Below are 20,529 nucleotides of genomic sequence, written 5' to 3'. Positions count from 1 at the left end.
CTGCATCTTCTGAGTGTTCTAAATTTCCCCAAAAGTAGAGGAGTGTGACTTTGATCCCATATTTACCTGGAGAGCGCCCTCATCTCATGTTCTAACTCAAAAAGACATGGCTCAGTGCCGGGGATGTCGCTCAGCAGGACAGCGCTTGCCCAGCCTGTGTGAGGGCTTGGGTCCAGTTGCCAGCATTGGGGGATGGAGGGCATAGGAAAAATAAAAAGGACACACAACAACAATATTGCTGGGCATAGTGGTTCACATCTATAATGCCAGCACTCGGGAGGCTGAGGCAGGAGGATCACTGCAAGTTCAAGGTCAGCCTGAACTATGTAGTGAGACCCTGTCTCAGAAACAAAACAAATTTACAAAACCACCAGTGGTTACAGTGCACGCATACCACGAATGAACTCCACGTTCTGTACCATTAAAACATATATATCCAAGCTGGCATAGCGATCGTTTCCACACGGCTCACCATTTAATGAAACCTCACTCACTCAGACATCCCGGAGCGCCATCCCATGGTCATCGCACAGCTTCTTACCCCCCTGGCTGGGGAGAGACCAGCTGCCACTGGAGAAGCCAGGTCCTGGTCCTCGAGTGCCAGGCGAGAAGAGTCACAGTCGCGCCCTCTTAGCAGCTTTTCCAGTTAAAAAAAAAAAAAAGTCAACCGACTGCAGGTTTTTCTGTGCTCTCCCCTCTCTGGTCCCTTTCTAGAAGCTTACTGTTACCAAACGTGGTGGTGCATGCCTGTAATCTCAGCTACTTGGGAGGCTGAGGCAGGAGAATTGCAAGTTCAAGGCCAGCCTGGGCACGTTAGTGTGACCCTGTCTCAAAAATGTGAAAAGGGGCTGAAGAGGTTGCTCCGTGGATGGCCCTGTAGTGAGTGTGCCCCCAATACCACACACACACACACACACACACACACACACACACACACACTCTCTCTCTCTCTCTCTCTCTCTCTCTCTCTCACGCTTTCTGTGTTTGCCTGCTTTGTCCAGCATGTGTTAGTGGAAAGCAGGGGCCCCGGGACTGACAGCTTCCAGGGTGTCCATGGTGGCCTCTGGGGAATTTCCTCCCCACAGTCCGCTCACGTCCAGGACCCCTGTCCCCCCCCCCATAGGAATCCAGACCGGCAGGTGCGTTGTGTACAGCGGGACCACGAAGACCTGTGAAGTCGCCGCCTGGTGTCCCGTCGAGGCCGTGATAGAGGCCCCCCGGTGAGCCGCATCCTCCTGCCTCAGCCTCCCGGGGCTGGGAGGAGGGAGAAATACAGGGGCCCTTGGCAGTGACCACAGAGTCCTGGGTCTCCTTGGCCTGGGGACCCCTGTGGCAGGCACGGTACTTGGCACACCCCAGCATCCCCAGGAGGCCGTGCCTGCTGCTAACATGTCCAGCTGGTACCCGGCTGCTCCTATGAGCACCCCTGGGTGTCCAGGGCACCCCGAGACCCCTCCTGTATGGCCACAGCAGAGGCTGTGACCAGTCTGTGCCATACTGAGTGAGAGGGCGGGGAGGAGGGACGGAGGGAGGAAGGAGAGAGATAGGAAGGAGGAGGGAAGCAGGAGAGAGCGGAGGACTGAGGTTCCCTCAGGCGCCCACGGGACGCGCAGGCTGCTGACTTCACCTGCCCCGAGGGGCTGTTTAAATGAGATGTGCTTGGTCAGGTGTTGTCAAGTAAATCACATGCTTGGCTTACAGACAGACAGACACACACACTCATGCAGTCTGCCCCTAGAACTGTCCAATAGAACTTCTTGCAACTGTGGGGATCTTCCATACTCACGCCATTCAAAAAATAGGACAGCTACATGTGCTTCCTGAGTACTTGAAATGTGGCCACTGCAACTGAGCAGCTGGATCAAGCCTTACTTGAAGCCAGTGACTCTGAATGCCTCAATTATTAGAGGGAAAGATGTAAATCACAGTGCTGGAGAGAGAGCTCAGTGGTACTCATGCTGGCAGGCCAAGTGTCCAGTCCTCAAGATCTCCTCCCAATCTAAAGCCTGGTCAAGTTGAACTCTGTCGTTTGCCTAGAGAAAATCTTAAATTTCAATTAAATTGAAATGGAAATGGCCTCGAGCACACCTAGTGGCTGCTGCACCAGAGTAACTCAGCACAGCTCCCTCTGCCTGTGCCACAGAGGATGCCCCGCCCTGTGCCAGCGAGCAGGGAGCCAGTGTCCCCTGCCTGGCCCTCGAGTGTCAGCCCAGGTTCATTTCTAGGTCACAGAAGTTAATGGCACAGAAGGAGCCGATGCTAAGGGAGGCACAGCAGCCCACTCCCAGGGGTTCTGGGTTCAAGACAAAGGACCCCTTGATGGACTCTGGCATTTGGTTCTGCTCTGCCACTAGCTTGCTCATGAGACAATGTCACACAGCTCCCAGTGCCTGGTCCTAGGCTGCACGGTGACCTAACTTGGGGCCCTCAACCCCTGACAGTCGGCTTCCAGGGCTGCTGTATGAATGAGCTAAGATGGTTCATTATTCACTCAACAAACCCAGCACTATGTAGCAGGCATTAGATATTTATTGTAAATGTGAGGACTCCTGTAAAAATGAAGAGTCCCCAGCACATAGCAGGTCTAAAGGCTCTTGTAGCCTCATAAGCAGAGAAGACACACACAGAGAGAGCTGCACTTCCAAACAGAAAGCCATGAATGTCCCGCAGGAGGAATAAGGGTGTAAGCTCCTAGTTCTTAGAGGACTGCCCAGGTGGGGCCTGGTGTGCCCCACATGTGGCAGACATTGCTATAAATACATAACAGAAATCCAACTTGCACTGGCTCCTGAAGGACAGGGCATCAGTGCACCAGCAAAAGAGGCACCCAGAATTCTGGCTTCAGGCAAGGCTTGACCCAGGCTCCAAATGACAGCAGGAAGACTCTCTCCTCCTCCTTCCTTCTTCCTTCCAGCTTGGCTTTCCTTACACTGTGGCCCGCAGAACTACAGGGCTACCCCTCCTGTAATTTCCCTTTCCTAATTGTTCACACACACACACACACACACACACACACACACACACACACACAAATGCTAGAATGTTCCCCTGGATGAAGTCACAGGACCACCAGTGACTCAATCCCTATGACCAAGGAAATGACCGCACCGCCCAGCCAGCCCCGGGGCTGAGCCCACGGATGGACCGGAAGTGGGGTTGTCCCCACCCATGCTCTGGAGGGAGAGGGGCAGAGAGTCTCCACAGAGCGGAAACTGAGGCCGTGTCACCGGAGGGGGACAGGCAGTGGATAGGCAAAGGTGACCGTGTTCATGACAGCACGGAGCCAGAGCCGGGCTAAGCCAGTTCTGGGGTAGAGGGCGGGCCGTTCTCAGCGACGCTTCCAAAACCCCCGTCCCTTCCTGTGCCGCCTGGCACGCTGGGCAGCTGGTGCCGGCTGTAGCTCTCAGCCCCCGCCGGTCGGCTGCCTCAGTCGTAGACCGTCAGCTGCAAAAGAGCAGAAACACTGACTGTCCGCTTGTCCCTGTCCCCGGTGCCCAGCTCCCTGCTCGGTACCGTAAACACCTGCCGAGTCCACAGAGGGACAAGACGGTGGCCCTGCTGCAGCCCGGGGCCTGCGCTCCCCTGACTCACGCAGCCCCGTGGGACACACAGGCCTCTCGGGAAGGATGCACACTGTCACCTCGCTGCGGCCTCGGTGCCAACGGCTGGCAGTGCCAGGAGCAGGGGGTCACCATCCCAGCCCCGCGGAGCCACAGGCCCCCTGGGAAAGCCATGGGCAGGGACCGCCGCGCTGGCAACAGCGGATGTCCCCGGGCAGGGGGAAGCCAGCCACAGTGACCCACAAGCTCTGCAGTTCCCATCATCGCGCCCCTAGAGGGCAGGTTATTAAATATCCGTCCACAAAGCTCTGCACACATCTAAACACACAGTACATCAAAAAGGACAAAAGGACGCTGTAAATGTCACTGAATCTCAAGAAGGGAGAAACCCTGACACGAGTCTTTAAGGCAAGCGCTCTGAGAGGCTGAGGCAGGAGGATCACAAGTTCGAGCCCAGCCTGGACAGCTGAGAGATTTAACAAGACCCCACCTCAAAATAAAAAACAAAAACAGGACTGGGGGTGTACTTCAGTGGGAAGGCCTTGGGCTCAGACCCTAGCATGACAGAGACACAGACAGAAACTGATTCTTCTTGGAACGGACAGAGGCTTTATGGAGAATTTGGAGGCTCTTGTCCACTGTTGGCATGCCCATTTCTCTTCTCTTATCCCAAAGCCAGAAGCTTGGAAGCCTCTGTCCCTTAGCCCGCTGGACTGACCCATCCAGGTCCAGCAGTCACTGAACCCCACTCCTCTCCCCCAGGCCCGCAATCCTGAGCAGTGCTGAAAACTTAACAGTGCTCATCAAGAACAACGTCCACTTCCCTGGCCACAACTACACCACGTAAGTGCCCGGAGTGCCTGGCTGTATCAGTCAGTCAGTCCCCTGTGCTGCGTAACAAATGATCCCAAGCCTGTGGAGCCCTGAAAAAGGAATACTTCTTGTCTTGCCCGTAATTTCCGTGAGTCAGGGGGAATATCTCTGCCAGGTGGCTCTGGCTTGGGGTTGTGTAGGTCATCATCCAGCTGTCTGCAGGGTTGAAGTCACCCCCACACTCTAGGAAGGCAGGGAATCCTCTCCGGGCTCTCCCACATGGTGGCAGGAAGGTGTCTAAGTGTACTTAGGACATGGTGGCCGGCTTCCCTAGAGCAAGGGGCCCAGAACAGGACAAGAGGAACCAAGACAGGAGCCAGTCTTCGCCCATGATGTCCTGTCCCTCATGTGCACTGCTGGTCACAGATTAACCCTGTCACAGTGCAATGGGATAGTCCACTGGGGTCCCCAGGGAGGCAGAGGTCACCCAGTGTGGTGTCTGTCTGTCTTTCAATGCCCCCAGGAGGAACATCCTGCCTGGCCTGAACGCCTCGTGTACCTTTCACAAGACGAAGAATCCTGAGTGTCCCATTTTCCGGCTAGGAGACATCTTCCAGGAGGCGGGGGACAACTTCTCAGACGTGGCCGTCCAGGTGGGCAGGGCCCTGCCACCACCGGGTCCTAGGCTCAGGGGCATGGAGGGGCTAATAAACCTGGCCTCGCACTCTCAGCGATCCTCCTGCCTCAGCCTCCTGAGTAGCTGGGATTACGGGAGTGTGCTCTAGGGCCCAGCTCCTTCTATTTCTTGGTTTGTAGCCCTTCCTCCGTTTATAAAGCTGGCACTGGGGCATCTTGCTTCAGCGGGCACAGTGACTTATTCGGGTCAGAGTCCCCACTGCCTTCTCCTGTCTTCAAGACACGAGCATTCTAAGAGGGGCGCTTAGGCCCCCCGAGGTGACCCACGATAGTCTCCCAGCTCTAGACCCCTTCTTTCACACTGCAGGCGCCTTCCTTAACTGTGGAGTATTAAGAGAGAAAACAGAGCTAAGAAACAGACACGTTTCTACTTACTCTTTACTGGGGACGCTACAGACTGGAGTGCAGAAATGGTTTGAGTGCAGGAATGACCTGTTGGATTATTCTAGAAATAAATCTAAGGAGCCAGGCGTGGTGGTGCACACCAGTAATCCCAGCACTCGGGAGGCTGAGGCGGGAGGATCGCTGTGCGTTTGAGGCCGGCCTGAATGATACAGCGAGACCCCATCTCTACCACAGCAACAGAAGTCTAACAGTGCTGTGCCCTATATAGCTGGCACCGCAGCTCACAGTCAGGCTCTGAAACCCTTGGCCAGCACTGGACCCCTGAACTCGAGCCCTTCCTGTGTGTGTCACTGTGCCGCGGTGCCCACACCCAGCAGCGCACAGAGCGTCTCTTGATGCCCCCCAAACCCCAGGGAGGAATCATGGGCATCGAGATCAACTGGGACTGCAACCTGGACAAGTGGTCGCATCACTGCCGCCCCAAGTACAGCTTCCGGCGCCTGGATGACAAGTCCGTCGAGGAGATCCTTGTACCCGGCTACAACTTCAGGTAGCAGCTCTCGGGCCCAGACTTGCTGAGCAGCTGGCCGGGCTGGGGTTGGGGGCCAGGCGTGGCGGAACAGCACCCCGGGCTGCCGTCAGGAGGATCACTTTGGCGTCCTCCACTAAGGGGGGTTTTCACAACCCTCCCCAGCCTCCTGCCACCCTGGGCGGTAGCCTCGAGCGCTGCTGGTCTATGCTGGGAAAGGGTAAATGACTGGCCCAAGGCTCACCACTAAGAGTCCTAAATTCTAACCCTGCTCCTCCTGATCCCAAAACACACTCTGCCCCTTTTTCCTCAAGATGTTCTCATTCCGACCTCCATAACTGAAAATTTGCTTACCTGGCACAGTGGTGCAGGCCTGTAAATCCCAGCACACAGGAGGCTGAGGCGGGAGGGTCACTGTGAGTTTAAGGCCAACTTGGACTGTACAGTGAGAGCCCGGCTTAACCTACAGTGCTGTTTTGATCTCCAGGGTTTTTGTTTAGCGTACTTGTATTCAAAACCGTAAACTGCTGTGCATTCTGCTCTTGCCCTGTGGCGCCTCCTCCCGTGCCCGCTCCCCCGTGTGATTCCGTCCATGCTGGCCTAGGAGCTGAAGTACCCGGTGTGCGGTTCCCCGTGGGCACTGGGCTATTCCCTGGCCGATCCTCTGCCTCAGGAATGAGCTCAGGGAAGCCCTGCGAGTGCGGCCTGCAGGAGCCCCCCGGGGATGGTGTAAGCCTGCAGTTGTCCCGGCAGCACTGTCCTGCGGACGTGTATCGCTGGCCAGGTTTTGGTGTCATTGTTTTTGTGAATGATCCAGCCTGGTCCTCTCCAGGCTGCGAGCCCTTCAGCTCCCCGACTTGCTCTGCCTCATCTGCCCATGCCTCTCACGACACATCCTGATAATGCTTTTCTGTGATGAGACCTGACAAGCCTACCCCCCAGGGTGAGCTGTGGGACCCACTTCTTCCTTGGGGGGACCTCCTTGTGTTTCTTGGCCTGAAATTCCCATCTGTTGGATACCGACACAGTCCCAGGGCTTTGGAGCTCTCCTAACCCAAGACAGCGCATCTTGATTTTTTTTTTTTTTTTGTCTTTTTGAGACAAAGTCTCTCTATACAGTTCAGGCTGGCTTTGAGCTCACTTTGTAGCCCAGGCTGGTCTCGAACTCGTAACAGTCCTCCTGCCTCAGCCTCCTGAGTGCTGGGATTACAGGTGAGAGCCACCATGCCCAGCTAGATAGTGCATTTTGAAAACCTGCATGTAGGGGCTGGGGATTTAGCTCAGTGGCATAAGTGCTTGCCCGGTAAACAGGAGATTGTGAGTCTGATCTTTGGTACCAAAAAAGGAAAAAAGACAAGACAAGAAAAGAAAAGCTGCCCTGCATCCAAGAAACCTAATTCAAAACAAGGCCCTGTGCACAGGTCCTGTGGTCGAGATTCAGGCGTAGCTCTTTGGGGGCCACTGTCTGACCCAGTAGAGTTTGCAAAAGCACACAGGGCCGTGTTCTGGTGAGTATGGGCCACTGCCTGCCAGCCCTTTCCTGGAAATGCAGGTTCCTAGCAATATCTAGGACCTCCTGAAAACACCCTGGGGTTCAGACCCTGGCGTTTTGGTTTGTCCTTTGTTTTGTTTTTTGAGACAAGGTCTCACTATTAGTCCAGGTGAGCCTTGAACTATGTAGCTCAGTCTGGTCTCCAACTTCCAGTGATTCTCCTGCTTCAGCCTCCCGAGTACTGGGATGACAGGCGTGCACCAAGGAGCTCACCCTTTGAACACAGTCTGCACAGGGAATTCTTGCCCTTAGTGTTAGAACCACTGGAATCAGATCCGAGTACGCAATGCACCATGGTAACCCTGCCAGGCAAATCTACTCCCTGCCTGTGTGCTCTAAACAGTGCCACAGAGCCTCAAAAGGAGGCGCCATCTGAGGCCAGGATAACGCAGTGAAAAAGACTGAAACCCTGCTGTCTGGGAACAGGCATTCGGGTGCCTGAGATCTACCTCGTCTCAGGGTCAGACTTTTAACAAGAAGACTTTTGGATGTTTGTACTATGTCAGCAGAAAATCTGTCTTCTGTTTCCTCCCCTCCTCCACCTGCAAGTAGGTTCTGCATAACTTGGGGAGAAAAGAGGTGAAATGATTGTGAGGGGGTGGGCCATAGCATCATGAAGCAGATGGTTTAAGTCTCCCTAATTATTTATAAAAAGGAAAACATACTCTTCCTGGCTAGAGCACCGATGGGAGTGCCTGCTTGGGCTGTGATTTATGTTGGGTCTTAATTTTTGAGGCAATTCAATGAGACAAAGAAAATCAAGCATGTGTGATCCCAGCACTCGGGAGGCTGAGGCAGGAGGACTGCCATGAGTTCAAGGTCAGCCTGAGCTACATAGTGAGACTCTGTCTCAAAAAGAAAAGAAAAATACAGGCAAACTGAAGTTGGTGACACAGAAAGCAGAATTGTGGCAGATGTTTCCCAAGATATACCAGCAGGCTGCACCTTGCAGGGCGATGGGGGAGCAGCAGCTTGGTCAAGAGGCAGGAGACAAAGGGCAGAGGACCGGAAGTGATCTGTGATTTGTGCAGGAAGCAAGGCAGGTTGGGGAGACCCTGAGGGCGGCCAGGGTAACAAACAATTCTGCACAGTTCTTGTTTTTTCTTCTGTCTTTTTGGGTCAGGGTCTCACTATGCAGTTCAGGCTGGCCTTGAATGCACTGTGTAGCCCGGGCTGGCCTCGAACTTCCTCCTGCCTCAGCCTCCTGAGTGCTGGGATGACAGGCGTGAGCCACCACACCCAGCCGGATCGTTTTAATCCAACAGGTTCACAACAGAGCCATAATCCATCTGCCTGGCTGCCAGGCGGCTTGCAGCACTGGTGGTGCACGCGTGACGGTCCCACGCGTGACGGCCCCAGCCGTCCCACCAGCTGGGCCAGCCACCTGAAAGGCAGACAGGAAGGCGGGGCGATCGATGGCTGCCTGGGTTTTTCTTTCCGTGAAACATCAGCGCTCTTCTCTAAGAGAGCGCGGTAGGGACGCATCCTCCCCCCGCAGGTACGCCAAGTACTACCGCGAGAACAACGTGGAGAAACGCACCCTGATCAAAGTCTTCGGAGTCCGCTTTGACATCCTGGTGTTCGGCACGGTGAGTCTGCGGTCCGGCCTGGGGGCAGGCACAGGAGACAGCCACAGCGCAGACCGTGGCCTCTGTGGGCTGAGCAAGCCCAAGGCTCTGCCTCCTGCTGGGCCGACAGCTGGCCGGGGGACAGACGGACGGGCTCCGAGGTCAGCTCGGTGACTCCTCCGCTCTGCTCCCAGGGAGGAAAATTTGACATCATCAGTCTGATCGTGTACATCGGATCCACCCTTTCCTACTTTGGCCTGGTAAGAGATTCTCTTTCCCCGCTTTAAGAAAAGGATAGGAAAGCCAGGTGTGATGCCGCACACCTGTAATCCCAGCACTCGGGGAGGCTGAGACAGGAGGGTCGCCTCAAATTTGAGGCTAACTTGGGACCAAGACCTGTCTCAAAATTAAAAAAAGAAAAAGAAAAAAAGGCAAGAAAAAAAGGGAGGATCCAGAGGTGTAGCTCAGAGATAGAGCACCCCGGGTTGGACCCCCCACCAGTCCTGCAGAGGCAAAAAAAATACACGTGACAACGGGGTTCCCCCAGGCCACCGTGTTCATCGACTTTCTCATCAACACCTACTCGAGCGCCCTCTGTCGGTCGCACGTCTACCCCTGGTGCCCGTGCTGCAAACCCTGCGCCGCCAACGAATACTATTACCGCAAGAAGTGCCAGGCCACGGTGGAGCCCAAGCCGGTAAGCGGGAGCCTGCGGGACGGCTGGGAAACGCGGCCAGATCGCGGCCGGAGAGCAGGACGAGCAGGCCATGATGGGGTACGCCTGTAATCCCAGCACCCTGGAGGCTGAGGCAGGAGGATCGCTGCGAGTTCAAGGCCAGCCTGAACTGCATAGGGAGACCCCGCCTCAAAACCAAAAACGAAATACAGAGGGAAAGGGATGGGGAGAGAGGGAGAGAGAGGCACAAGATATTCGAGGAAGATAAATGTGTGTGCCCCAGGGCTGGTTGCATCTGTCATTTTTAAGTTGGTACAGATGGAAAAAAAAACATTAGCAAGAGGACGTCAGGGAAGCATTCGGCAGGGACGAATCCCCTGTAGATGGGTCGTGCGCTGCGGTCCGCTGCTTCCCCCCCCCGGACCTCCCGGGGAGGCCTCCGGCGAGCTCCCAGCCTCACGAGTGCATCGGGGTGCGCAGGGCAGCGGCGTGGTCAGGGGACTAATTAACAAGCGCCGCGTGAGCGGGAAAAGCAGCTGCAGCCCAGCCTCCGGGAGAACAGTGACGTGCACATCCATGGCGCCTGGTTTAAAGAGTGAGGCAGACAGCAATGAAAGCAAACCCTAGCATTTCCCTGCTTTGCGTGTGTTACCTCTTTGGAACAGCCCTTCAGGTGAGCATGGTGGCACAGCCCTGCGGTCCCAGCCCCCGGAGGCTGAGGCAGGAGGGTCACTGCAAGTTCTAGGCCAGCGTGGACGATATAGTGAGACCCTATCTAAAAAAAAAAAAAAAAAAAAAAAAGAGAAAAGCTAGTGGAAGAATATGTATGGCATATGTTAAAAACCAGGCCCATAAACTATATACTCTCTATGTGTGTGATGCACAAACACCGCACAGGTGTGCCTGTGTGTACATAGAAGTGCTATCAGTGGTCGGAGTCACAGGGAACCTGAACCCCGTCTGTGCTCTATTTGGGTGAACTGGGCCGTACCCCGCGGGTCTGCTACACCCCACCGCCCGCTCACGCAGGCAGAAATCTCTGGTCCCTAAGAACAAAGAGGACTCCTGTGTCCCTCCCTCAGGCACACACGTCCCTGGCCTCTCCTGGCAGCTGAATGCACGGCTCCCCATCCACTGTCTGTGGGTTCACAAATGAAATAGACATTTGTATTTGTCTTTGCAACTAAAAAATTAATCATTATTTCATGGCCCAAAATGGGGTGAAATTCAACCAACATGTGGCAGTTTAAGAAGCTGCAGTACCACGACTCTCCAGGGACACTGAACCTGAGCGATGGGGGCAAACACAGGGGACCGTCACCCAGAGCAGGGGACAGGCAGCTGTGGTCCCTGAGCCCACAGCTCGTGCCCCAGCACCTGGGCTGATTTACCTGTGGACCTTGGGGCTGGGGGTGGCTGGTCTGACAGTGTGTCTCCTGCTAAATGGGAACAGTGGTCACCGTGGTTTACATTGGCAGTTCTTGATAACTGTCCAAAAACTGATGAGCTGTTTAATCTCCTTCCCCTAGACATTAAAGTACGTGTCCTTTGTGGATGAACCCCACATTCGGATGGTGGACCAGCGGCTGCTCGGGAAAAGCCTACAATATGTCAAGGGCCAAAAAGTCCCAGTAAGTAAAATATTTAGTCTTTTAAGAATTTCTCTCTCTCTCTCTCTCTCTCTCTCTCTCTCTCTCTCTCTGTTTTTTTCCTTTAAATAAGAAAATTTACCATTAAATATAAATACATTTAGCATTTATGCAGATCACCACTAATGGACTTTAATAAAGCAAACATACTCATGTAACCAATAGCCAGATTAAAAAATAGAATGTTCTGGGCCGGGGTGCACCTCAGTGGTAGAGCACTTGTGTAATCTGCATAAATCTCTGGGTTCAATGCCCAGTCTTAAAAAAGAAAAAAGAGACTATTCCTAGCAGAAGTCCCTTTCATGTCCCCTCCTAGTTGCTACCTTCCTTTCAAAAGTTACCATGGCACACACCTATAATCCCAGCACACAGGAGGCTGAGGCAGGAGGATCACTATGAGCTCAAGTCCAGCTTGGGCTACATGGTCAGTTTAAGGCCAGCCTGACCTGCATAGTGACACCCTGTCTCCCAAAAAAAAAAAAAAAAAAAAAAAAAGGCATGATCATCTTGACTCCAAGATTAGTTTTGCCTTTTCTAGATCTTTATCATAGTTAAGTCCTCAGTGTATTCTCACTGGAACACCTGGCTCCCTGCACCCAGCGTTGCTTTGTGGTCTGTGATGTCCTGTGTTATGGAAGTTCTCTGCTGTGACTCGGTTACTTCCACGTTTATCCATTCTGCCATCAGAGGACACTTGTGCAGTTTCTAGTTCAAGGCTAGGGCCAGTCGTGCGGAGATGTACACATCTGGCCTCCGCTGGGTGACACCACCGGCTGGCACGGCTGAGTCCGCTTTGTAACTGCCAATCCACAGTGCTCCGAGTCAGGTTCTCACCACTTTCCACGGCTGCCACTCCACTATGTGGGTGGGTCACTGCGTCTCGGCACACATCAGCTGATGAGCACGTGGGCCACTTCCATCTCTGCTGTTATGATGATGTGTGAACATTCACAGGACAAAACTTAGTTTCTAAGCTGCTGCACTCAGGTCTTGTCTGTCCAGTGAATGAGCTGTACGTCACAAAGAACAGACAGGGCAGTGGAATTACGGCCACTCCCCTCGGATAGTAACACCAGATAGACACAGTAACAGAGAACACATATTTACTGTCTGCTGTGTTCTGGGCGCAGGGCCAGGAATCCCGCAATAAAGCAGACAGAGCCAGGGGTGGTAGTGCACACCTGTGATCCCAGCACTGGGGAGGCTGAGGCAGGAGGATTGCTGTGAGTTCTCGGCCAGCCTGGGCTCCACAGTGATTGTTTTGGTTGTTGCCAAGTCCACCAGAGAGGTGCTGTCTAAAGACAGCCTGGCTTTTCTGAATCCCACTTTCCAAATCCGCACAGTGGAGAGGAGGGTACCTAACCCGAGGTTCTGCAAAGGCTCAGGTGGCTGGGCCTGGCGTGTGTGCAAAAGGAACACAGTTAATGTAATGACTCTAACTGAAAAGTCTGTTTAAACCCTAATAAAACAGAAGCCGCTGGCCACTGGGCTTGCCACGCTGATGGCTTTGGATCTTTTTTCAGAGACCCCCGACGGACTTCACGCTCCTGTCCAAGCCGCCCACGTCTCCCCCGGATCCGGCCCCAGCCCCTACACAACCGGAGGAGATGCAGCCACTTCGCAGGCCAGACACCTCCGCGTCTGGGGACAGCCCGGAATGGTGCCAGTGCGGAAGCTGCCGCCCGTCCCAGCTCCCCAAGGACAGGAGGTGCCTGGAGGAGCTGTGCTGCCGGCGGGGGCCGGGCCCCTGCATCACCACCTCCGAGCTCTTCGGGGACCTGGTGCTGTCCCGACCCGCCCTGCGGCAGCTGCTGCTCTACCAGGAGCCCTTGCTGGTGCTGGACGGGGAGGCCACCAACAGCGGGCTGCGACACTGTGCCTACCGGTGCTACACCACCTGGCGCTTCGGCGCCCAGGACGTGGCCGACTTTGGCATCCTGCCCAGCTGCTGCCGCTGGCGGATCCGGAGTGAGTTCCCCCGGAGCCACGGCCAGTACAGCGGCTTCAGGTGTCCCTACTGACCACGTGGCAGGGATGGACCCTGTGAACCCACACGAGCCAACCATGCAGACCTCCGCAGGGGCCGGATCGAGAGACGCAGGTTTAGGTCTCGATCCTGTCCCTAGGAAGCTGCGTGACCCTCAGCCTTCAGTGTCCACACATCCATCTCCTCACTCCCTGACCTGCTGGCCCCGGGCTGTTGTGGGGACAGCTGGGACAATGGGCAGGTCCGTCTCACCTAGGCCAGAGCTGTCTCAATGTGCACTCAGGGTGGGGGGGACACTGCCCCATGAGCTCAGCCCAGAACAGGGCCAGGCTAGAGGATGCGGAGGGCATAAGGTGGCCATAGATCCTGACACTCGTCCCTCAGGACCTGAGTATGTGCCATTTGAATGGCTTTGTCTAACATTGGAAGTGACATTGTGTCCGCTCAGGGTCTCAGTCTCGAGAGGCTGGAGCTTCCCCTTCCTGGCCCTTTGCACCATCCTGAGGTCGTCCCACCTCGAGGAAGCCCAGGTGTCTGCATGGACGGTGCCCAGCAGCCCCCAGCTTTTATACCACCCAGGCCATGGCAGAGCACACCCCAAGTGGCAACTGCTTGGTCAACCCAGACCGCCAAACAACTGTCTCACATCACCAGGTTCTGGGGTGACTAGAGAGCAAGCTCACCTCCCTGGGGTGGCAGACAAGCTACACTTCCCCAGGCCCAGAGCTTCACAAAGGACAGCGGACCCTTTGGGGGCGCAGGTTTCCTGGGACAGACCCAGCCTAGGACTCACGAAGCAGCCCTGGGGAGCCAGCAAGCCTGACAGCGACTCTGGTCCATCCCAGCATGAGCACAGCCCCAGGGCCGCGGGGGTGACAGCGGCCACCTCTGTGCTATCCCCTCCTGCGGCCTGTGCCTGGTCCCTGGGGCCACACCTCAGCCTTCACCATGACGTCAGTCTGCTTGGGGAATATTGGGGTGCGGGGCTGTTCAGATTTTTCGCTTTGTCACTGGAGCCAACCCTATTTCCAAACAACAACCATTTCAAAGAATAAATAGACAACAGTGAATAGCACTGAGGTACTGTGACCCACGAGGTGTGAGTTTTAAAAGATAAACTGCAGGACTTATTTCGGGCCAGTCTCGGGGTGACTCAGGGGTGGTGCAGGCTGGCTGAGTGCTGCCCCCCTGAGGCTCCTTCTTCTTTATTTTTTACGTTGAGATAGGATTTCCCCAAATTGCCCAGACTGGCCTTGAACTCACAACCTTTCTGCCTCAGCCTCCTGAGTAGCTAGAATGCAGCCCGGTTTGACAACTTTACCACTTTAATAACTGTTTAAAATAAGCAACTTTCCACTCTGTTAATGTCAAATAATTTTTGAAAGCATACATAAAGCCCTTCTCTTTTTGACCTAGGGTTTTACGTGGCTTTACACTCAGGAATCAAGTTAACTGTGCCACACTGAATTTTCATTTTTGTTTACCTGTTCAGAGCTATCTTCCCAGAAGTGGAAAACCCATGATTTCTTTAGAATTGCAATATTTTGTCCTCAGGATTCTGTGGAGTGGCCACAGGTTTCAGTTCTGATGCCCTTTGAACCTCTAGACCTTTAATTTTGGTGCCTTACTCCTGGTGTGAACCTGTCTCCTTGTAGAGGCCTCAGGTGGAGTCAGATTTTTTTTTGAGATAAGATCTCACTATGTAGTCCAGGCTGGCCTTGAACTCATAACAATTCTCCTGCCTCAGCCTCTTAAGTGCTTAGATTACAGGCGTGAGCCACGACACCCAGCTAGAGTCAGAATTTGGAAGAGCAAATCATCACCGGATCCTCTGCTGTTCTCCTTCCCTTCCTCACTGGGGCCCGGGTGGAGGTGCTATGCCCCACTTCCCACGGGAACAGGGACTATACCCGTGTTCCTGGTTTTCCCCTCCTGGCATCCCCTTTCTTCCAGCGCAGCGCAGCCTCCTATTCCAGTACCTTTGCAGAATTTCCCGTTTCAGCTGTGTCTGAAGGGAAGTGCACGGCTTTCCTGCTGGCCCAGGCTGATTTCACAGAGAACTGAGAGTGGACTTGTTTCTCTCTCTAAATGGAACCATTTTTAAAATCCTTCCTAATTCTAGGTTGGCAATGTAGGTAGTGGGTTTGTTTTCTTTTGTTTTTGTTGCTTGATCTTTTGAGACAGGGTTTTGCAATGCAGTTCAGGCTGGTCTTGAACTCACTTTGTGACACAGGCTGGCCTTGAACTCTCCGCGATCCTCCCGTCTCAGCCTCCTGAGTGCTGGAATTACAGATGCGTGCCACCCCGCCTGGCAATGTAAGCATTGCTAACTTGACTGTTTTGGCAATTAAAAAAAAAAGTGATGTATAATTTGTCTTCTCTTGGATTCCTTTCTTTCCAAAAGCCTCCAAATCACACTTCATTCATTCATCTATTCAACAAATCAAGACATGGAGATTGAGGACAGATGAGATGGCTGATGAGTGATCAGAAGATCCAAGCAAACATAGGCTTACACCATGTGATGAGCAGCGTGGTGAAAGAGGCAGATGCAGCCTATAATCAGAGAATCCGACCTATTCAGGGAATTCCTGCATGAGAAACATGTTAACTAGAACCTCAAGAGAAAGAACTACGTGAATAAGAGAGGGAAGAGTATTCTAGATAAAGTGAAAGGCATAGGCAAAGGTCCCGTGGCAGGAAAGACAGCAGGTTTGCAGAGCCCATGACTATGCCCTAAGCAGTACAGGGAAGTTCATCAAGGGACCGGGCTGGACAAGCAGGCAGCACCTCAGCTGCACAGAGGCCTGAAGGCCAGGGAAAGCCTGACTGCTGGACAGTCTGGAAGGATTTTAAGCCAGGACCCTGGTGAGATCTGAGTTTTTAAAAGCTCATTCTGATCACTGTGTGAAAAATAAAGGCACCAATCGCCACCGCTTTAATTTCCGTTTCCCTAATCCCTGAAGCGTTTGCCCCGCACACGCAGCCGCATAAATGGTTTCTCTTTTCTTTCCTCTTTCTCTCGAGAAGTCCCATGTGGCCAGCAGCGAGTGAAGAGGAAAAGCCCTGGCTTTCGGGGACCCTGGTTTTGGGGCAGTGCTCGTCCCGAGCCGCGGGCTTGGGCGGGATGGGAGGAGAGGGAAGAGGGAACGCACCAGGAGGGCGCGCAGTGCACCCAGACCCCGGCGGTGCTGCCCTGCGCCTGCGCAGCCGGAGTCGGGAACTCGGCCAAGGGCGCCCCTGCCAGCGCCCCCTGGGGGAAGTCGCGGGGACGCGCGGCTCAGCTCCTCCGCGACCCCGGCCCCCGCCCCCGCCCCCTTACGCCTGAGAGCTGGCCGCCCACCGTCCCGCTGCAGGGGCGGGGGCCCTCGCCTGTGCTCGGTGGCGTCCTCCTCTCCAGGCAGGAGAGCACCTGACTGTCCCGGTGGTGCGTGCTTAGCCATGTGGCGAGGCTGAGAAGAGATGATCAAAACACCCCTAATTCCAGGCCAGCCATAGTCCTCGAAAATTAAACGGCTTGGGGCTGGGGGTTTAGCTCAGCGGCATAAGCACCTGCCTTGCAAGCAGGCGGTCGTGAGTTCGATCCCCGGTACCGATAAAAATGAAAAAGACAAAAAAAAAAAAAAAAAAAAAAAAAAAAAAAAATTAAACGGCTTACAGCCAGGTGGAGGCTGAGATAGGAAGATCATCACTTGAGCCCAGGAGTCTGAGACCACCTTGGGTGATACAATGAGCCCTGTCAAGAAAGAAAAGAAGGGAGGAAGGGAGAGAAAGGGGAGGGGAGGAGAAGGGAAGGACAATATTTAATAAATAATAATTAATTAGAGGCCTGACTTGACTTCAGCCCACAATCACTGTCTGCACACACCTCTGCCCCAAGAGGCCCGCATGTTTCTCAGCCCCCATCGCGTCCCTCGTGGCTGTCACCCCGGGAACCCGCGCGTCCGAGAACCACACGCTCTGGTCTTCCGCTTTTCCTGTGAGCTTCCCGTTTCCTGTCTTCCAGGTCCAGCGCGCCACGGACCACGTTTCCTAAATAAAGGAGGTTTTGCCTTCCACACTGGCCGGGAATGTGGCCGAGCTGAGCCTTGGGGAGCGGCGGGGGGAGCGCGGCTCTGCAGGCCCCGTGCAAGGCTGGGTGTGCGGCGTGGCGCTCGCTACCGGGTTTATGCTTTATTTCCGCCAACAACCCGACGGCTCTGCACTGAGAAAGACTCATCTTGGTTTGCTGTCCTTAGCGTTGCTGCACCAGCCTGGACACGCAGTGGACACTGGACGCAGACCACCTGCTTCAAAGCCGTTAGCCATGGGCCCAGCGGCTTACCTTGTGTCCAGCCGTGCAGCTGCGGTTGTACTGCGCTCCGCACAGGTGTACTGCACCACTCTGAGTCAAGGTACAGGAAGCCGAGTGGAGTGGGTACACCTGCAATCCCAGCCCTCAGGAGGCTGAGGCGGGAGAACCGCCAGGAGTTCAAAGCCCGCCTGGGCTACATACTGAGTCAAGCCCAGCTGAACTACATAATAAGGCTCCGTCTCAAGCAAAACAAAAAGAAACTCCCCTCAAAAGCCCCCTCCAGACAAAAGCAGGTACAAGAGAGCTCTCATTACCTCTGCTTGTCCACCTCACCCCACAAGCTCTTCCTGACCATGCGAGCAACGGTTAGCACCAGCTACCCCGGATCAATTTCCCTGGAGGACGTCCTGCGCCTCTAGTCCTCCTGCTTCTGGCCAGGCTCAGCGGTTCAGCCTGTAAGACGGACACTGGGCACACCGCACTGCGCAGGCGCAGGGGAGAGGCGGGTGAGGGGCCGCGCTGCAGGGTTGTGCCCTGGAAACCCGCGAAGCCATAGCAGGACCGTCAACGACGTCGACGGATGTTCAGGACACGCCACAACACCCTGGCATTTCTTGCCCAGGGAAAACGTTAGCCTTGAATTAGAGCTCACTTTCCTGGCAGAGACAATAAGTATTAAAATTCTGAGTATTAAAAACCCGTTTCCTGGGCCTGGGGATTTAGCTCAGCGGCATAAGCGCCTGCCTTGCAAGTTCGACCCCTGGTACCGATAAAAACGAAAAAGACCCCCCCCCCAAAAAAAAAAAAAAAACGTTTTCCGGGGCCAGGGATTTAGCTGAGCCTCATGAGCGCCCGCCTGACAAGCGAGAGGTCGTGAGTTCAATCCCCGGTACTAAAACAAAACAAAACAAAACCCGTTGCCCTGAACACATCCCTAAGGAGACAACACCCTGCCTCCTCCAGGGGGCACAGCCTGGATAATCACAGTCTTTCAGCTGGGTGTGGGGGTGCACAACTGTAATCCCAGCACTCCCGAGGCTGAAGCAGGAGAATCACCTCGAGTTAGAGGCCAAGCTGGGCTATGCAGTAAGTTCAAGGCCAGCATGAACTGCATAGCAAGACGCTATTTATAAAACAAAATAAATGGCCAAAGTTTGAGATCGCTTGTTTTAGACTGCCTTGGTACAAGAATAAATCTGAGCATTTTCTAAGTTTAATTATTATCTCAATTTCATTACCACATTTTACCAATCGGTTTTGGTTTTGTTTTGTTCTGTGGACCAGAGGCTCAGACCCAGGGCCTCGTGCACGTAGGAGAGCGCTGTGCCACTGAGGGAACCCCGGCCCTGAGGTTTGCATCACGGGCAGGGGCATTAACATTTGCCAGAGCCAAATGGCAGATCTTGGCCGAAGAAGTCGGAGGCGGACTGTGCCCCACCGTTAGGAAAGGCCAAGAAGCAGGCAGTGCTATGAGGAGATGAAAATTCTGGATAATTCTCTGGATAGGAAAGAGACTGCATTTACCCCAGCTGGCCCAATGAAAGTGACTGTGCTTTAGGTCACCACACTTCCTGAGAAGTTCCTCCTGTGCAGAGTGTGCTGCATGAGCTGGAAGCCCGGAGCAAGACCAGTTCCCCAACGAAGGGACGGCTTCCTGTCGGTTTGTGCTAGCAGAACTCTTGCATAGCACATGTCTAACGCTCGTGGTAAAACCTCTTAGACATGCTGTGCTCCGATTTTTCACACTAACGGTCAGATATGAATTGGGAAAACCCCCAAAGCTTTGTGATTTGCTTATATGAACTTGGACATTATCTTTAGTCAAACAACTGAAAGTTAAACATGATAAACTAGGCCTGGTGGCACACGCCTAGAATCCTGGCACTTACCTGGAGTTCCAGGCCAGCCTGGGCTACGTGCAGTACAAGGGTTTGCTGGTAGAGACCCTGTCTCAATAAAACAAAAACCAAACACCCAAACTAAAATGTGGTAACCTCTTACAGTTTGGGAGCCTGGCAGGTCATGATGACTCTCTCTTAGCTACCACAGATTATTGTCTATTATCTTATGTCAGAGAGGAGGCCTCACAATAAACCAGAAAGATCAATGAGATTTCCTGACTTAACTGTAAAATGGGCTTCTGAACCCAGCATGGTGGGGCACAACATTAACACCAGCACTCATGAGGCTGAGGCAGGATGACTGCCGAGTTCAAGGCCAGCCTGGGCTCCACAGTGAGTTCAAATGCAGACTGAACTAAAACTAGCAAGACCCTGTCTCAAAAAATAATTCTATGTCAATAATACCCCATTACAGGTGCATCTATTTGCAGTGCTAGGGAAGAACCCAGGCAGGGCTTTATACATGCTAGGAAGTGCTCTACCACTCAGATATACCCCCGGGAGCTGGTTTTTCTTTAGCAGCAAGATCTCCCTACACAGCCCAGGCTGGCCTCAAACTCCCTCTGCCCCACCTAGGTGGGCCTCAAACTGTGACTTCCTGCCTCGGCATCCCTGGGTGCTGCAGTTCTAGGCATGCACCACACACAGCTCCTGTTTTTTAAAAGATAAAAACTAAGGGGAAGAGTGTAAATGCTGGAACTCTCTCTTCCCGACCCTCCTCCAGGATCCGATTCCCGGATTGGGCTGCACGACAGGGTACCAACCAGTGACTCAGGGAAACGTGCACTTCTACATTGCTGACCGTAAAAACATGAGTGAACCATTTAAATTCAGGGTCTAAAAAGCTGCCAGCAACTCATTACTATGGGATAAGTATTAACAAGAGCTGGAAATGTGTTTTGATTCTGAAGTTTCTTTGTTTTGCTTTGTTATTCAGTACTGGGGTTTAACCCTAGAGC

The 20,529-nt window shown here is 53.9% G+C and overlaps 1 protein-coding gene across 7 annotated transcripts in view; it reads left to right on the top strand.

The window, feature by feature from the left end:
• Window positions 1-15,745, top strand: part of P2rx7 (purinergic receptor P2X 7) — a 36,532-nt gene extending 20,787 nt beyond the window's left edge. For 6 of the 7 annotated variants that reach the window (XM_063225360.1, XM_063225358.1, XM_063225363.1 and 3 more), the window contains 9 exons: window positions 1,124-1,220; window positions 4,323-4,403; window positions 4,897-5,026; window positions 5,828-5,964; window positions 8,994-9,084; window positions 9,258-9,323; window positions 9,611-9,760; window positions 11,269-11,370; window positions 12,912-15,745. In XM_063225360.1, the coding sequence (XP_063081430.1) occupies window positions 1,124-1,220; window positions 4,323-4,403; window positions 4,897-5,026; window positions 5,828-5,964; window positions 8,994-9,084; window positions 9,258-9,323; window positions 9,611-9,760; window positions 11,269-11,370; window positions 12,912-13,409 (1,352 nt within the window). In that variant the 3' untranslated portion in view covers window positions 13,410-15,745. 7 annotated transcript variants of the gene reach the window in all.
• The last annotated feature ends 4,784 nt before the right edge of the window (window positions 15,746-20,529 follow it).

The sequence above is a fragment of the Cavia porcellus genome, unplaced genomic scaffold (genome assembly GCF_034190915.1).
Source record: "Cavia porcellus strain 051 isolate PalLab524CR breed Dunkin Hartley unplaced genomic scaffold, mCavPor4.1 scaffold_16, whole genome shotgun sequence".
NCBI lineage: Eukaryota > Metazoa > Chordata > Mammalia > Rodentia > Caviidae > Cavia > Cavia porcellus.
This window is presented reverse-complemented; position numbering and strand designations above follow the sequence as displayed.